Source organism: Nansenia antarctica, assembly GCF_963989245.1.
Source record: "Nansenia antarctica genome assembly, chromosome: 3".
Lineage (NCBI taxonomy): Eukaryota > Metazoa > Chordata > Actinopteri > Argentiniformes > Microstomatidae > Nansenia > Nansenia antarctica.
Window position 1 is genome coordinate 44,572,158 of NC_137688.1, and position 17,660 is coordinate 44,589,817.

The 17,660-nt window shown below is 43.4% G+C and overlaps 1 protein-coding gene across 1 annotated transcript; it reads right to left on the minus strand.

Annotated features, from left to right (window-relative positions):
- Positions 1 to 605: 605 nt before the first annotated feature.
- LOC308153423 (amyloid beta precursor protein binding family B member 1-like) lies at positions 606 to 17,599 on the minus strand (the record flags this gene model as incomplete). The annotated part of the gene is made up of 14 exons (XM_080526567.1): positions 17,522 to 17,599; positions 16,367 to 17,029; positions 16,049 to 16,254; positions 15,698 to 15,757; positions 14,173 to 14,249; positions 13,995 to 14,061; positions 13,396 to 13,542; positions 11,657 to 11,784; positions 7,439 to 7,553; positions 2,482 to 2,566; positions 2,259 to 2,354; positions 1,526 to 1,641; positions 1,015 to 1,191; positions 606 to 761 (listed from the first exon to the last, which is right to left on the minus strand). The coding sequence occupies exons 2-14, from the start codon at positions 17,010 to 17,012 to the stop codon at positions 606 to 608; spliced, it is 2,076 nt and encodes a 691-aa protein (XP_080382693.1). The 5' UTR covers positions 17,013 to 17,029; positions 17,522 to 17,599.
- Between the last annotated feature and the right edge of the window lie 61 nt (positions 17,600 to 17,660).

Sequence of the window (17,660 nt, forward strand, 5' to 3'; positions counted from 1 at the left end):
AGGCAGGCCCCTAGATGGTTAGTGTTAAAAGTGAAGTTGGGCAGGAGTCGAAGCTGAAGAGTACGGGGTAATGACGTGTTAGAAAACAAACGCCAGAACACTAGACTAGGTTCTTAACAGTGATTACATTACCCTCTTGGGATTGTTATGGAAAATTGCCACCTATAATTGTACCGAGAAATAAATGAGATATGAATCGTCGATTTGCAATCTCCTCTTTCCCTACCCTTCTGTGTAGGACCATTTGGTTATATTTAATCTACACCCACCATACCAGACGTAGTCTATGTTAAAACACCAAAATATTGCCAGATAGATACAGAACAGATCCCAGTAACAAAATAAAACATGGGTGCCTAGGCTCATTCATTTTGAGTATAAAGCAAAGGAGACTTATGCAGTACCAAAAAAATATAGAAAATTACTTAGCGATCACTAGAATTTTTTTCTCAGTAAACAACTCCATGCATTATTAGAGGACACATGGACAATCTTCACGGCAGGAAAGTAAGGCCAAACGATGAGCTGGTTGGAGGGCGTGAGGCGTGAGTGGGGGGGGGCAGGGTGATGGGTTAGCTTGGTGTAGATCTTCACCTCTCTCTTCTTCATGGGGACTGGGAGCCTGACCTGTAGTTCTTGAAGCTGCCCAGCAGGCTCTGGACCCCCAGCTTGACCCGGCGTGCCACAGAGTCAGCTGGGGGAGTGGGCAGACAGGAGCCCAGGCTGGGGGGTCGTGCATCCAGACATTTCTGGTAGCGGAGCTGTGGACAATACACACGACAACAGCATGAGAAAAAAATCACTCACAAGTCTGACCCATACTGATGTGATCATGGATGCCCTAGAGGTAACAGGACTAGGACATCTGGTGAAACGAAATGACAAGAGTTCTACAGGTCGCGATTACAATGGATGTCAAATGAATCCTTTCAGAGGGTCGAGGGTGTTCAAGGCTATATATCCTATATACCTGTATATAGCTATAGGCTATAGGATCCTATTCTGCTGACTCACCATGCAGGCGGCTTGCACGGCCTCACTCAGGCTGGCAGCGTTGGGCTCGCACCAGAACATGTGGCAGATGAAGTCACCGGGGCCCTCGGCCATGATGAAAGCGAAGGTGTGGACGTCCTTCCCCACGCCCATGAAGGACAGGAAACGCACCCTGCACTCAGACAGCACTTCCTCCGTCTGGGAACAGTATGACCAACAGGACAGTGAGGGACAGGGGTTCTTCCACCAGTTCTACAAACTGTCACAGTTGAACTGATGGGCTTTACACACTGCAGGGCCAACCCAAACCATACCATCCCAAAACAGGATCAACCCAAACCATCACATACAATGTGAAAAGCAAAATATCCAAGGCAAGGCAATATTATTGCTAATAATATTTTGCTTTTCAAGTTGTGTGTTCCAGCACAGTTCCAGCAACTGTAGTAGATGCATAACCAGGCCAGCACAGTACAGCTCAGCTGAGTAGTGTGAAAAGGGTATGAGATGGGAGTTGTTCTGGGTGGTTTACCTCTCGTGTGAGTATAGTGAGAGTGGCTGGGGCCACATTCACAGACACTGCTTTCCAATCACGCTTGTCTATGCCATTCATAGCCACCTCCAGAGCGTCATTGATTGTGTCCATACCTGAGAGATACACAAACACAAGACAGCAAGACACTGTTAACAAAACAATGCATCATGGATGGGATGGGAGTAGTAAGCTATTTACTAGGCATGGGATGAAATACCAAAAAATCTGTATTTTGGGAAATGAAACAGCGACGATACATGTTGTACCTCTGAAAACGTAACTTTGTTTTGTGAGAAACATGTCCATATCCTAGGCTAACTTTGGGAACAATGAAATTAGTCTCTCTGAAAGCACTTCACGTTTATCGTATTGTGTATCATATTGTGAATTGTATCATGCATCGTGTCTAAACTCGCCATTGTATCGTATCGTGAGCTGATCATATTATCCCACCCCTACTAATTTATAATACACAGCAAAGCAAACCACTGTCACACTGGAAGATGTTATGTTTTTTTTTCTTTTTATCCAACCTTAATTTAACCAGGATGTCCCGTTTGATAAATTATCTTAATTTCAAAGGGAGACCTAGCCAAGACAGCAGCTTCTACAGTCAAATGGAATTAGATAATACTTTTGAAGCTGCCACCTTGGCCTACGACATTGTAAACCAGGCAAAGCCTAAGTGCTTTGTGAATAACTACTATGTAAAAAAAAATGTTTTGCTTACCCATGCGTCCCTTACCTACTGGCTTGACCACAGGCACGTTACCAAGGTAATACACAAGGAAGCGTTGGAAAAGCTCATTTTTTGGAACAGGAAACTCTAGAAGAGGTAGGTAGAGGAGAGGAGTTCACAAGAGAGATAAAGCATGTTAATATCTTAGGCCGGTAATAACAAAAAATACAAATAGTCTGTGGAAATCTTGTTACGTCTCCATAAAGACCATTACCTTGAACAGTAATCTCCATGGGTTTGCAGCAGTCAGAATTGTATGTGTTCAGGTAGGGCTTGGATGACTTCCTCTCTACCATGATCTACAGACAAAGGAGAAGAGAGAAACATGTAAATCGATTGCACTTATATAGCGCCTTATTCCAAAGCGCTTTACAATGGCCTCTCATGCAAGGCGCTGGCCCGCTCACAGGGAGCAATTTGGGGTTCAGTGTCTTGCCCAAGGACACCTTGACAGCCGGGGATCAAACCGCTCTACCTCCTGAGCTACAGTCGCCCCAAGCCCACATGTGGACACTAAGTAGGCGTTCAGAATCCATTGTGAAACAGGACATTCCAGAGGATGAAGAGACCACTAGAGATGTGGGTAACACTTTAGTTGAACACCACTTACATAAGGACTTCATTACACATTCATAAGCCATTTAAACATATCTACAAGCATTACATACTATACCTTTATACATATATTATCAATGCTGTGTGCAGCCAGTGAACCTGGGGGGGTATTCCATCAATGTAAATCCCGCGAGACAGATCAAACAGCCCAGGTTTATTTTGATAAGTGTTGCGAGACGTATCAAAATAAACCTGGAATTTCCTTTAGCGACGTTGATGGAATAACCCCTTGACCGCTGCATTCAACACGGTCGGTACAAATCGTTACATCCAATAGAGCTTGCGCCTCTGACGTAAGCAGCAAGCACGATGCAATGCATTATGGGAAAATTAGGCAGGAAGCGGTTGTTTTGAAATAGATAGAATCGTAGCGTTCGTAGCTGTGGCTGCGTTTAGAGTCACCCGGGTTGCCAGATGGGGCGGGTTACCGATTTAGCCGTTATAAACTGGTTAGGCTGTAAATTGTCAATCCCGTCTGGCAACCCTGAGAGTCAGGGGTGTACCAACATTTGTACAGCACTTGAGCGGCGGAACTGGTCTCCATTGTCTCAGGTGTGGAATGATTACTTATGCTGATTTGCTCAGACGGACCCATCCCTCCAGTTCCTGTCAGTGTTTCCTCTACATGCATTTATTGGTGGTGGGCCGCCACGAATGAATTTCCTCCACCACTAATTGATTCAGTCCACAAACAACAAAAAAAAAAATAAAAAATCTGAACATTTTAACTGATTAAAATATATCTGATCCTAGATCAGCGCTATAATGGATGTTGACTAAAAGTGCACCTAAATCCACGCCCATCTCTCTCTAACCGCTGATCCAAAATCAGATTAATGACATTCAGTTGATGACGTGACACAGGGGCTACTCCTGATTGGTCTAAATGTGAACTGTGGTATTATTGTTATTGTGTACAGGCCACCGTAGTGACATCAGGGGGGTATTCCATCAATGTCGCTAAAGGAAAATCTAGGCTTATTTTGACAAGTCTCACGAGATCTATCAAGATATGCCTGGATCTTTTTAAGAGTCTCGCGAGATTTAACGAAATAAGCCTAGATTTTCCTTTAGCGACGTTGATGGAACACCCCCCATGTCAGGTGGGCAGGTTACGACGAGACAACAAGAGACCGGTATTGTAGAGTTTACAGAGCGAGTTAAAATAAAGACACTTACATTGAAATACAGAAGGACTCACGTGTATGTTTAATAGAATAACACGACATGGTGTCAGAAGTCCTGTAAGTGAGTGTTAAGAGTTAGATCGGCCGACAAGTGTCATTTGAGCTCGTGACGGTGAGAAGGGAGAAGAAAAGATGGATGCTAATGCTAACGCGGGAGCAGCTGCAGTCCAGAGAACGGCGCCAGTTTCAAGTGCTACGTTCAGCATCCAGCCTCCGGATCAGCCTAGCATCTAAAAGATACAAAAAGCTGATCTAGCTAGCTAGGTGCACAAATAAGATATCACGTTAAATAACTTCGAAAAATTAAACGAAAACAGCGACAGATGGATGGATTTTTCAAGAAAAAAGATGTCCCAGACACTTCAAACATTGCTGAAGCTAGCAGTGGCTATGAGCGACCCGAAACTGCATGGCTGACAGAGCAAAGGAGCTAGGTGGTGGATCAGCTAACAGCGTTTATGGCGGGGTACCACCACCACCAGCTTCAACTACAGCTACAGCGGGAGAGCCATCAGCATCGGCTAGCTGTGTTGGTGTATCAGCAGACATTAGCAAGTCAAAAAACGATTCTTATGTGCCGTCACTTTAGCAACGACACAGTATTGTCAAGGGGAAAAGAAGGGGAGACAATTTTTTTATTGACAACGGAATTACATGCTGGAAAAACATGCAGCTAAAATTCAGGGAACATTTGGACAATAACAGACACACGGGAGAAGTACGGGAAAACAGGGCTCATGTGGGTGTCATCAAAGGTAAGAGTTGGTTTTCTTTAACTCAGCTGATACTCAGCTGTTTACCGAATGCTCCATCTGACTGTGATTTTACTTCTGTAATGTGGTGGGTTGACATAATTCACGCACGGAACTATAGGTTGAGAGTATTGTTCCGTCCGCAGTTGAGTGCGTAGTACCCAAGTTGTTTAGACTGTTCTATTTACTGCTTGAGTGTGTTGTTGACAATCGTTCATGTCCTTCATTAAACATTTAGCTTTGTCATTTGATACGCCGCCTACGACTACCATCTCTCTGCACTAAAGTAAACAGTTAATCAGTAACGTTAGCCGCTTTTGTGCTCATGTAGCCCTACTTCGTATTATATTATAGCTGATGATCTTTGTGTGTGTGTATGTGACTGTCAGTCACAAGTTTATATTCTGTATATTCATTTATTTTTTTTTGGGCCATCCTCTAGTTTTGGCTGAAATTAGGTCGTTGTTTTGAGCGCGCGTGCACGCGGAAAAAAAACCGCTCGCATGGCGCGCGCGGTCAGGGCTATCCGCCACCAATGTAAAAATTCCTAGAGGAAACACTGCCTGTGCCTCGAAGGTAATTTCAATATAGACAATATTAACACAATTAAACCTTTACAATGTATATTTTATCCCCCCAAAGGGATATCCACCATAGTAACCTCTGAGAGAACATGTATTTAGGGCCTGCCTGTGGACCTGCAGGAAGATTCACCTGCTGCACGGGCTTGTAATCCTGAGGTGCTGTGTGCCATAGATATTATACATATATGATCTATGCTGTGTGCCATAGATATTATACATACAGTGGGGAGAACAAGTATTTGATACACTGCTGATTTTGCAGGTTTTCCCACTTAGAAAGAATGTAGAGGTCTGTCATTTTTATCATAGGTACACTTCAACTGTGAGAGACGGAATCTAAAACAAAAATCCCGAAAATCACATTGTATGACTTTTAAATAATTAATTTGCATTTTATTGTATGAAATAAGTATTTGATCACCTACCAACCAGTAATAATTCCGACTCTCACAGACCTGTTAGTTTTTCTTTAAGAAGCCCTCCTATTCTCCACTCATTACCTGTATTAACTGCACCTGTTTGAACTTGTTACCTTTATAAAAGACACCTCTCCACACACTCAATCAATCAGACCCCAACCTCTCCACAATGGGCAAGACCAAAGAGCTTTCTAAGGACATCAGGGACAAAATTGTAGACCTGCACAAGGCTGGGATGGGCTACAGGGCAATAGGGAAGCAGCTTGGTGAGAAGGCAACAACTGTTGGCGCAATTATTAGAAAATGGAAGAAATTTAAGATGACGGTCAATCTCCCTCGGTCTGGGGCTCCATGCAAGATCTCACCTCGTGGGGCATCAATGATCATAAGAAAGGTGAGGGATCAGCCCAGAACTACACGGCAGGACCTGGTCAATGACCTGAAGAGAGCTGGGACCACAGTCTCAAAGAAAACTATCAGTAACACACTACGCCGTCAGGGATTAAAATCCTGTAGCGCACGCAAGGTCCCCCTGCTCAAGCCAGCGCATGTCCAGGCCCGTCTGAGGTTTGCCAATGATCATCTGGATGATCCAGAGGAGGAATGGGAGAAGGTCATGTGGTCTGATGAGACCAAAATAGAGCTTTTTGGCATAAACTCCACTCGCCGTGTTTGGAGGAAGAAGAAGGATGAGTACAACCCCAAGAACACCATCCCAACCGTGAAGCATGGAGGTGGAAACATCATTCTTTGGGGATGCTTTTCTGCAAAGGGGACAGGACGAATGCACCGTATTGAGGGGAGGATGGATGGGGCCAAGTATCGCGAGATCTTGGCCAATAACCTCCTTCCCTCAGTAAGAGCATTGAAGATGGGTCGTGGCTGGGTCTTCCAGCATGACAACGACCCGAAACACACAGCCAGGGCAACTAAGGAGTGGCTCCGTAAGAAGCATCTCAAAGTCCTGGAGTGGCATAGCCAGTCTCCAGACCTGAACCCAATAGAAAATCTTTGGAGGGAGCTGAAAGTCTGTGTTGCCCAGCGACAGCCCCGAAACCTGAAGGATCTGGAGAAGATCTGTATGGAGGAGTGGGCCCAAATCCCTGCTGCAGTGTGTGCAAACCTGGTCAAGAACTACAGGAAACGTCTGATCTCTGTAATTGCAAACAAAGGTTTCTTTACCAAATATTAAGTTCTGTTTTTCTGATGTATTGTACTTATTTCATGCAATAAAATGTAAATTAATTACTTTAAAATCATACAATTTGATTTTCTGGATTTTTTGGGGGGATTCTGTCTCTCACAGTTGAAGTGTACCTATGATAAAAAATTACAGACCTCTACATTCTTTCTAAGTGGGAAAACGTGCAAAATCAGCAGTGTATCAAATACTTGTTCTCCCCACTGTATATGATCTATGCTGTGTGCCATAGATATTATATAATCTATGCTGTGTGCCATAGATATTAGATACTCAGATGTCATCAACCAAAGACTCATAGGATGCTTTCAATTGCGATCATCTTGGTTGAGAGAAGCATTTCATAACTGTGTATGTATCTCTTATGAATGTGTTATGAATGTGTTGTAAACACTGTGTTACAGCTGACTCACCCTGGAGCACATCTCATGCAGGCTGGTGGCAATGTTCTTGGCAGGTGAGTCACAGCGGAACACGTGACACTTCAGGACTTGGGTCAAGTTGTCTCGTGCCACATAAGCAAAGTCTCTGTTGTAACAAACACACGACAACACGCACGCCGTAAACATGTGTGTATGTGAACACAACACATGCATTCCAATTGAACAGCCCTCAAGACAGACTGGCATGAGCATGAAGCTTACAAGGCACTCTTGTGCAGGCCTGATAAGAAATTATTTAAAATGTTCATGAAACACAGGACAGGACACCATAGAGCATGGGTCACCAACAGGCGGCCCGCGGGCCGAATGCGGCCCACCAAAGCTTCCCATCGGGCCCGTGGAATATTTATGTTTTTTAAATATGAATGAATTCAGAAAATATGAGGACGGAAATACCGTTTAGAACATATTCTGCGTTCGTAAATTCGTCGATGCGCACACTGGATTCAACGTCGTCATGGAACCAAGTAATTTGATTGGACTAGAGGCAGTCACGTGGACGCTCTGACTCTCTCAGAGCGAATTTACGAACGCGGCCATAGCATATATAGTTCTTACAATGCAGGACGATTCAGACCTAACTCATTCACAAAGCTGCAACCTTGCATCTAAATAGCCGTAGCCTATAGTATACTAGTATATAATAGTATAGTATAGTAGCAAAGCTGAAACTAATTCCCATCTTTTAAATGGAATGCGGCAGACGTAGCGCCTATTCGCATGCAAGAATGAGGGGACACTCATAGATCTCATTTAACATTTCGTGTTTTTTTTCTCTCCACATGCTCTTGTTTAACATTTCGTGTTAAAGCCTATTTTTTCACATGCACATTATAGTGACTTAAATAACAACTAACTTCTCAGTCAAAAAATGAATGAGGTAAATGGCTTGTTATGCTTGTAGAACCCAGACAGCCCGGAGAGATGCACTAGTTGCCCTCTCGTTCAGATAACGTTCTGCTAATAATTCCACTGGCATGTCCATATCCAGCTTTTAAGCTTGCAATTTTTCTGCGACGGGTCTCAGGGTATGACTTCTCAGGGTATGATTCTCTGAAAGCTGCATGCCTTGTATAATTGTAACGGCGAAGATTGTATCGTTTTTCAACAGCTACCGTTTCAGTGCAGATGAGGCATACAGGTTTTGCTTTACTAAATGTTGGCAAGATGAATGCGTACTTGTGAGTCCATTCCTCATTAAAGCTGCGGTTTTCCACATTAATTTTACGCTTCAGGTTGTTTGAGAGTGCCATTTTGCATGATTAATAACTGAAAATTATTACAATGTGTAATAATAAAGTGAAGCCAAAATATCTTCATCGCCCCCTGGTGAATGGCTGCATTATAGGTGTCAGGAGTCTGTTAACACTGATAATATAAGCCATTAATAACATACATTTTGAAAGAAAGTGAAAATATTAAACAATAATATGCTAATTATGCCTAAATAAATATAAGTCCGGCCCCCACAGTGTATGCTTCGAAAAATTCTGGCCCTTGGACAAATGTAGTTGGTGACCCCTGCCATAGAGCATAGAAGCATAAAGACGAAATTATACCAAAAAGAATCTCCAAATAATCATTGTTGTACTTTACCTTTCCCTTTATATGACAGCGGAACGCAGCATGAGAGAAAATAAAGGTCAATTGAAATACACCAAAATTCCACATTAAGCAGAGAAGATAATACATCAGCAAGGGTTTTGTGTTCATCCGAACATGTAGCAGACAGAAATACCTGCAATACCACAAGACAACCACTAGAGGCCAGTGGTGTATCAGCGTTGGCAGAGCCATTAAGTAATACCTATGGCTCTGAGAGTTGGGAGTGTTACAGCATGCCAACTGGGGATTGTAAAGAATGCAGAGCCTTGCCGATGACTCATAATGACTCACACAGCTGGCTATACATTACCGTTAATGGGGAAATAACAACTGTCTGCAAACTCAGCAGGAAAATAGTACCACATCAAGCAGCTCTGGATGAGGAAACTACCCGGAGGCATATTATGTGGATTCAAATGTTTTAGTGATACTTCAGCATACAGAACTAATTACCACCATTATAGGCTTACTGGGTGCTTAATATGACTAAATGATTTGTAAATGCACAACCTAGTAATTGTTAAGTAAATGTTAATACAGAATGTCATATAATGACTTGATAGAGGAAAGTGTGCCTTTTGAATTTGTACAGTTATGTTCTGTTCCACGGCCAGTACACCGGCCACTGCTTATCGTAAAACTTTGTCTGGGTCCAAATTCTCCTTCTCTTTTCCCCAAAGTGTAACGCTTGTTCATGCCTCTACATTTGAAAGCATATGACTGGTATAAGCATCTGTTTTTACACCAATCCTACATGGGGAAGTGGACAAGTGCACATCTTCATGGGGGAAAAAAGTGGCTAATTAAGACCCAGATCTGAATGTGTGGCTGTGTTCCAAAATGCATTCCTGCACTCTATCTAGAGGCATACACCTTATACGACATACAGGTGCAACTCAAAAAATTAGAATATCGTGCAAAAGTTCATTTATTTCAGTAATTCAACTTAAAGGGTTAAACTTAAATATTATATAGACTCATTACATGCAAAGTGAGATATTTCAAGCCTTTATTTGTTATAATTTGGATGATTATGGCTTACAGCTTATGAAAACCCCAAATTAAATATCTCAGAAAATTAGAATATTGTGAAAAGGTTCAATATTGTAGGCTCAAGTGTCACACTCTAATCAGCCAATTAATCCAAAACACCTGATTATAAATAAAAAATTAACATTAACCTGCAAAGGGTTCCTGAGCCTTTAAATGGTCTCTCAGTCTGGTTCAGTAGAATTCACAATCATGGGGAAGGCTGCTGACCTGACAGTTGTGCAGAAAACCATCATCGACACCCTCCACAAGGAGGGAAAGCCTCAAAAGGTAATTGCGAAAGAAGTTGGATGTTCGCAAAGTGCTGTATCAAAGCACATTAATAGAAAGTTGTGTGGAAGAAAAAGGTGCACAAACAACAGGGATGACCGCAGCCTGGAGAGGATTGTCAGGAAAAGGCCATTCAAATGTGTGGGGGAGCTTCACAAGGAGTGGACTGAGGCTGGAGTCAGTGCATCAAGAGCCACCACACACAGACGGATCCTGGACATGGGCTTCAAATGTAGCATTCCTCTTGTAAAGCCGCTCCTGAACAACAAACAACGTCAGAAGCGTCTGACCTGGGCTAAAGAAAAAAAGAACTGGTCTGTTGCTCAGTGGTCCAAAGTTCTCTTCTCTGATGAGAGCACATTTTGCCTCATTTGGAAACCAAGGTCCCAGAGTCTGGAGGAAGAATGGAGAGGCACACAACCCAAGACACTTGAAGTCCAGTGTGAAGTTTCCACAGACTGTGTTGATTTGGGGAGCCATGTCATCTGCTGGTGTTGGTCCACTGTGCTTTATTAAGTCCATAGTCAACGCAGCCGTCTACCAGGACATTTTAGAGCACTTCATGCTTCCTTCAGCAGACAAGCTTTATGGAGATGCTGACTTCATTTTCCAGCAGGACTTGGCACCTGCCCACACTGCCAAAAGTACCAAAACCTGGTTAAATGACCATGGGATTCCTGTGCTTGATTGGCCAGCAAACTCGCCTGACCTGAACCCCATAGAGAACCTTTGAGGCATTGCCAAGAGAAAGATGAGAGACACGAGGCCGAACAATGCAGAAGAGCTGAAGGCCGCTATTGAAGCATCCTGGTCTTCCATAACACCTCAGCAGTGCCACAGGCTGATAGCATCCATGCCACACCGCATTGAGGCAGTAATTCATGCAAAAGGGGCCCAAACCAAGTACTGAGTACATTTGCATGATTATACTTTTCAGAGGGCTGACATTTCTGTATTTAAAATCCTTTTCTTATTGATTTCATGTAATATTCTAATTTTCTGAGACATTTAATTTGGGGTTTTCATACAGTAAGTTGTAAGCCATAATCATCAAATTTATAACAAATAAAGGCTTGAAATATCTCGCTTTGCATGTAATGAGTCTATATAATATCTAAGTTTAACCCTTTAAGTTGAATTACTGAAATAAATGAACTTTTGCAGGATATTCAAATTTTTGGAGTTGCACCTGTACACTATAGATAGAGTGCAAGAGCCCATTTTGGAACACAGCCAGTGTCTCTCCTCAGGCTGACTACTGACCTGCCGTTGTCTCTCCCCACACCCCAGACACGGATGTTGGCGATGGGCTGGGAGTGCAGAAGAGTCTGGCCCAGTGGGTCAATCAGGTTCATAGTGTCATTCTCGAGAACCATCAGCATGTCCTTGCCCTATGGACACACACACACATCACAATCCTCGTAACCTCCGCTATTACCTTCAGTTGAAGTTGCAATGTGTACATGTCAAAGGATAGTGAACAAATCTGTTGAGAATCATTGCTTTCGACCAATTTACAATGAATCAGTAGCTGCACAGCTGCAGAGAATAGCAGCAAATGTGAGAGACTATTTCTCAGTCAATTAAAAAGCGCTAGGTACACTCTCATAAAAAAGATGCCATGTGGAATCCTTTAGAGTTCTATGTAGAACCCTTTCTGGCTCTAGGGAAGATATTTATTATTATATTTTTCTAAGAGTGAGCATCCTGTTCTAGATATGGGCCCCCCCCACCAGACATGAGCCCCGCCCCCAGACATGAGCCCCGCCCCCAGACATGAGCCCCATCCCCCAGACATGAGCCCCGCCCCCCAGACATGGGCCCCGTTCCCAGACATGGGCCCCGCCCCCTGACATGAGCCCCGCTCCGGGACATGGGCCCCATCCCCCAGACATGGGCCCCACCTCCCAGACATGGGCCCCGCCCCCGAACATGGGCCCCACCCAGGGCTTGACGCTTACCTTTTCCCCAGGTAGCACTGTGCTACCATGTTGAAATATTTAGTAGCACACCAAGAATTTCAGTAGCACAATGAAAATTGTGCAATTTTCGTCAACAACGACAACAAATTATCATAATCATAACATATCAAAATGATCATAACCGGCTCTTGGCCGTAATAAAAATGGAGACTCACACAATGTAAAGGGGAAGTAAGAATATTAATTTCAGTTGGCCCACAGTTCGGTATGAACCTCGGTTTTTGGGTCACGGTTCACGGTTCGTGTTTTCTTTTATTTTTTAAATGCTACTATTTATTTACAAACTTACTTTATTTTGCTTATACTTATGGAACTTTAACATTTAGACACATTCCAGAATATGACTGGTAAATTGTATCATATTATATATAAACAAAACACTTTCAAATGTAAAAAAATTACATAAACAATTTCAAATGTGACGTGTTGTGGATTGGAACTACGGATCATAAGCTTTCAAATGATGTGTCATACATTGAAATCCGAAAAAAGATGAAGTTAGAGTCATTTGAATGTTGTTAGACGTTAGGCACATATAGGGTTAACCTCTTTGTAATGAAACCGGAAGCAGACGCTGCTAGCAGCTAGCGGCTAACAAAACACAGCGCTACGAACTATGAGAGCTTTATGCTTTAATATACCCATTATGCGCATTTTAAGCGCATATAGGACTCGCGTGAAGCATTTCTGCGACACGCGTTTCTGTTCACTGTTTTCATTCCCTCATCGCTTATACACATAAGTTTGACTGCGCATGACAGTAGTTCAGCTGTCTTTTAGTCGCACTGGTGCGATTGAATGTATTTCCAAGTCGCACAGAAATATATTCACTCGCAAATGCGACCAAAACAGTCGCACTGTCGAGCCCTGGCCCCACCCCCAGACATGAGCCTCACCCCCAGACATGAGCCCCGCCCCCAGACATGGGCCCCGTCCCCAGACATGGGCCCCACCCCCAGACATGGGCCCCACCCCCAGACATGAGCTCCACCCCTAGACACATTCCTGTGTGGTCCTCACCTCTCCCCAGATGCCTGCTGTGTCGTGGAGGTTGTGTTTGTGGTAGGACAGCTGTCTGATGCAGTTATTGACAGCCACACTGCTCTTCCCCGGAGTCATGTCCTTCTCAGACATCTCCACCCAGCCCAGAGAGCGAACAGCAAAACACTGGGAACACAACACGAATCCTTCATCAAGACCTGGTGATCTGGTCATGAGTTCAAAATCCCACCTGGGAACACCAGAACTAGTGTGCCCCTGAGTGCCCTTAGCCCTAAGTTACTCCAGGGAGACTGTCCCTGTAATCTCTTATTTGTAAGCCTCTTTGGATAAAAGCTTCTGCTAAATGGTAAACATTTTAATGTAAATACATTTTTAAAAAAGGATTCTCCTGCTTGCTCTCTTTCTTAAAATATCTCTCTAACTGTATTTGTTTTGTGTATTTTTAAGTGATTGCTCTTATGTCATTCCTTCCACTGATATTATCCATGTATTTCTGTTTTAATTTGTATAACGGCCATGTCGGTATCACTTAAACTTGACAGAAGACCTAGGCCATGGAGAACCCAGGGCGGACCGACAGGTCCACTGTGCATGTGTGAGTGTATTAGTGCTTGTACCTTAGCCTCCATGTCAGTGCAGAGTGGACCAAGTTTTTCCTCTTCCTCAGATGGTTTACAATTATAACTGTGACAAGAGAGACAAGGATACATATTAGAACTTATGAGGATGTGAACAAATACTACTATCTGGCTGAGGTTATGTCAAGATGTGATCCAGAGCTACCAGGTCACTTACTTCAGGTTGATAGATGCATAGCGCAGGGTTGCTCCCTCAAACTCCTTCAGGCTCTGGTCAGAGGCCACCTCGCCCTCCTGAAACCACCAACAGGAGAGACCCAAATGTAAGAGACCCAATCACCTTATTCACAGCTGAACCGTCTACCAAAAATCATGGTAGGTGATAATGATAATCTGCTAGAAATGTAAATGAGTATCCTGCGTCGAACAATGTCACTTTAGTGCGTAGGTGTGCAGAGGTATTTATTCTACAGGTCAAACTTTAGGATAGTTTTTTTGCATTGATTTCAATGGAGCACTTCCACTTCCTACCTCGTTAGAAAATGTGAACATTGGTGAACCAATGAACAGTAGCCAAGGTTTGAATAATGTGAATAACTGCCACTGTAACTGTACAGTACCTGCCACTGTCATCAGATGTCAAAGGCTCAAAGATGTGTTGTTGACTAAAGACCACTGTTTCTCCACACCAAAGTACACTGTGTGCACAATTATTATTACTTCAAAGAAAGGGACAGAAAATAATTTAATAATGAAATAATAGTTTAATTCTTCTCAAGTCTTTTGCAGTTAATTTGCGCCTTTTCTTCTCCATGCATTTTTTGCAACCCTATTGACTATTCACAAAACAAAATGTCTGATTGTCCAGTGGTCACGCCAAGAGTTTAGCTATTTCAAGAGTGTTGCATCTGTCTGAAAGGCATTTGTACAATTTTTGCCTTTTCAGTGTCAGTTAACCTCTTTTTTGGCCCATTTTACCTGAGGTAATAAAGATACCTAATAGTTATGCACACCTTAATATAAGGTGTTAATCACTTCAGCCACACCCTCCCTTATTACACAAATACATAACACCTGAAAATGATTCAATCCAATAAGCATTCAAGTTGATATGGTTTGGAGTTGGATAATGTGCATAGAAATAACAATATGGTCACAATACTTGTGGACACAGTGTATTTCAGGGGCTAAGTTGAGAAACATAACAGTGCTCTCTCATTGATTAAATTGTTTATGGTTTTATGGAGGCTCTACAGCTTTACTTATATCCCTCAGCTAAGCAACAATGCCAAGACAGTAAAAACTCCTTCCAAGCCTCAGCCATGCCATGCCATTTTAACTATTGTACACTCAATCATTATTTATCTGCAGTGAAACGTGATGATCCGGTGAGCTTTTACATTGAGTGTATGCTTTTTTCAGTATTATCCAAGACGTAAAATGTCATACCTACTAATAAGCTCATAAGACAATACGTTCTATTGAAAAAAGCCTAGCTGTAATGTATTTTCATATATGTAACTAGCAATTACAATACAATATTATTACAATAACCAGCAATCCAGTTTGACTTAATTCAAAGCAACTCATGACATTTTCTATAATACACTTGAAAAACTCTGGATTAAGGTAGACAATGTTTTATATTTACTATACCATCAGCTCAGCTACGGTCAATGGATATGGCAGATTTGAAGTATTTCACAATAGCTACATTCGTATTAGAACCCACTGACTCTTACCTTCCACAGCTCTCCATCACCAGTGACTTCGTCTGGGTTAGAGAGGTCACCCCATGTCTCCTAGGAGAGTAAGACAGAGGTAAGAAAACAACATGACATCTCTCTTTCTCTAGTTATGTGATATCAGAACATATACTGTATCTCACAACAACTCAGTCATCTACTTCGTCATCTACTTTTGATGTAGGCTACATAAAACAGACAAATGACAGATAGCCAACAGTAGTTCCAACAGCAATGCCTGATCGGCCATCACATGACATTATCCATCCTTTTTGGGAATGTGAAGATTAACCTTAACAGATCACCTCTGTCTGAATGGTCTTTAGGCGTGTTGGTAAGGGACCTCACCTCTGACTCCTCACAGGGTGTTGTCTCCAGAGACATACTGGAGGACATGATGGAGTCCCCCACCTTGTCCAGGGGCGAGGGAGGCTCCCACTGAGTGGTGCCTGTAGGAATGTGCCAGTAGTAGGTGCCTGTGGTGTCCCGAACACGCATCCAGCCTGAGGGCAAGTCTGTGTCCGTCTCAAAGGCATTGGAGTCCCAGAAGGCGTCTGAGAGGAAGTGAGTGGGGGGGGGGGGGGGGGTTAATTGGGATAAGTTGATGAATTGGTCAAACATTGCGGTCACAACTGATTTCAACGAACCACCCTGCCACGCACTTACCTTTGTTTCCGTTGGGAGAGCCATCCACAGTGCTTTCCTGAGACAGTGCTGGCCAGTTAGACTCTTCGTCACTTGGTGTTCCATTCACATTGGAGAAGAGCAGACAGGCACTTCTAGTGCCCCCCCCAGCTCCTTCTCTCTGAGGTTCCACATCCTCCTGCTCTGACTCTTTCTCTCCCCTGGTAGGCTTTAAGCCATCTTCACCATGCTCAGATTGCTCCTCTTTCTCTTTGCCATCCTCTTCGTCCTCCTCTTTACCCCCTGGGGACTCCAGTGCGTCGATGAGAAGTGGCTCGTTAAGGATGTTCTTGGCCTCCTCCTCCTCATTCAAGTCAAGGCATCTGACAGCCTTGGGAGACTTGGTCTGCTCCTGGTTTCCCTGTGCCTCCACCTGAGAGGTGTTCTGGTGGGGGAATTCCCCCTCATTCCCATTCTGGCTGAAGTTGCAGTTGTGATCCGGATCCTGATGTTTCTCGGCTACCTTTCGAAGTTGGTTCTGGCCATCCTTGACCCACTTAGCATTGTTGCCTGTGGACTCTTGGTCACCCCAATGGCTGCTGCTGTCGTTCAATTTGTTCTTCAGAGCTTCATCCTGACGTTGGTTGTTGACTACATAAGACATCTCCTCATCATCATGGCCACCCATGGTACAATGCAGCAGCTCTGTGGGGCAAAAGCAGAATCAGGTCAGCTGACAGAGGAGATGGGCATACAATGCCTTACTCAGACCCGGCCTTAGCACAGGCATACTGTTGCCTAAAGTAGGCAAAAATAGTTTAACATTGGCAGAAACTAGCTATCGGTGACATTCTAAAGAGACATTGCTTGGCAAATACAAAAGTTTGGACGCAAGTAGCTGATAATAGTAGCTAGCTACAAAGCAAGCTAGCGAACAAAACATTGCAGTTAGCTTGCAAGCTACTGAATACTTAGATATGACCTGAATATTAGATTGACGATGTATCTGTTTTACCAGCTAGTATGTCAAGATAAACAAGTCAGGTTAGACAGCTAGCTACACTAGCCGGAGGAGATAACGGGCTCCAGCATCATCATCTTCATCCTCCGCCATCATCATCAACACACAGGACAGAGAGCAGGAAGAGGAAAAGCACGACACTTTAAATGACACTAACACTAAAGCGTCTCACTCACCTGTGCTGTCTATGTCCTTCGTTCCAAGATATTGTTGTTAATGTTACATATTTCCAGAATTGAAGAGCGTACAGTTAGATATAGCCTAGCTGGTGTTGTGGAGGAGGCTGGGTGGGAGACGGGATGGATGAGGGCGTCG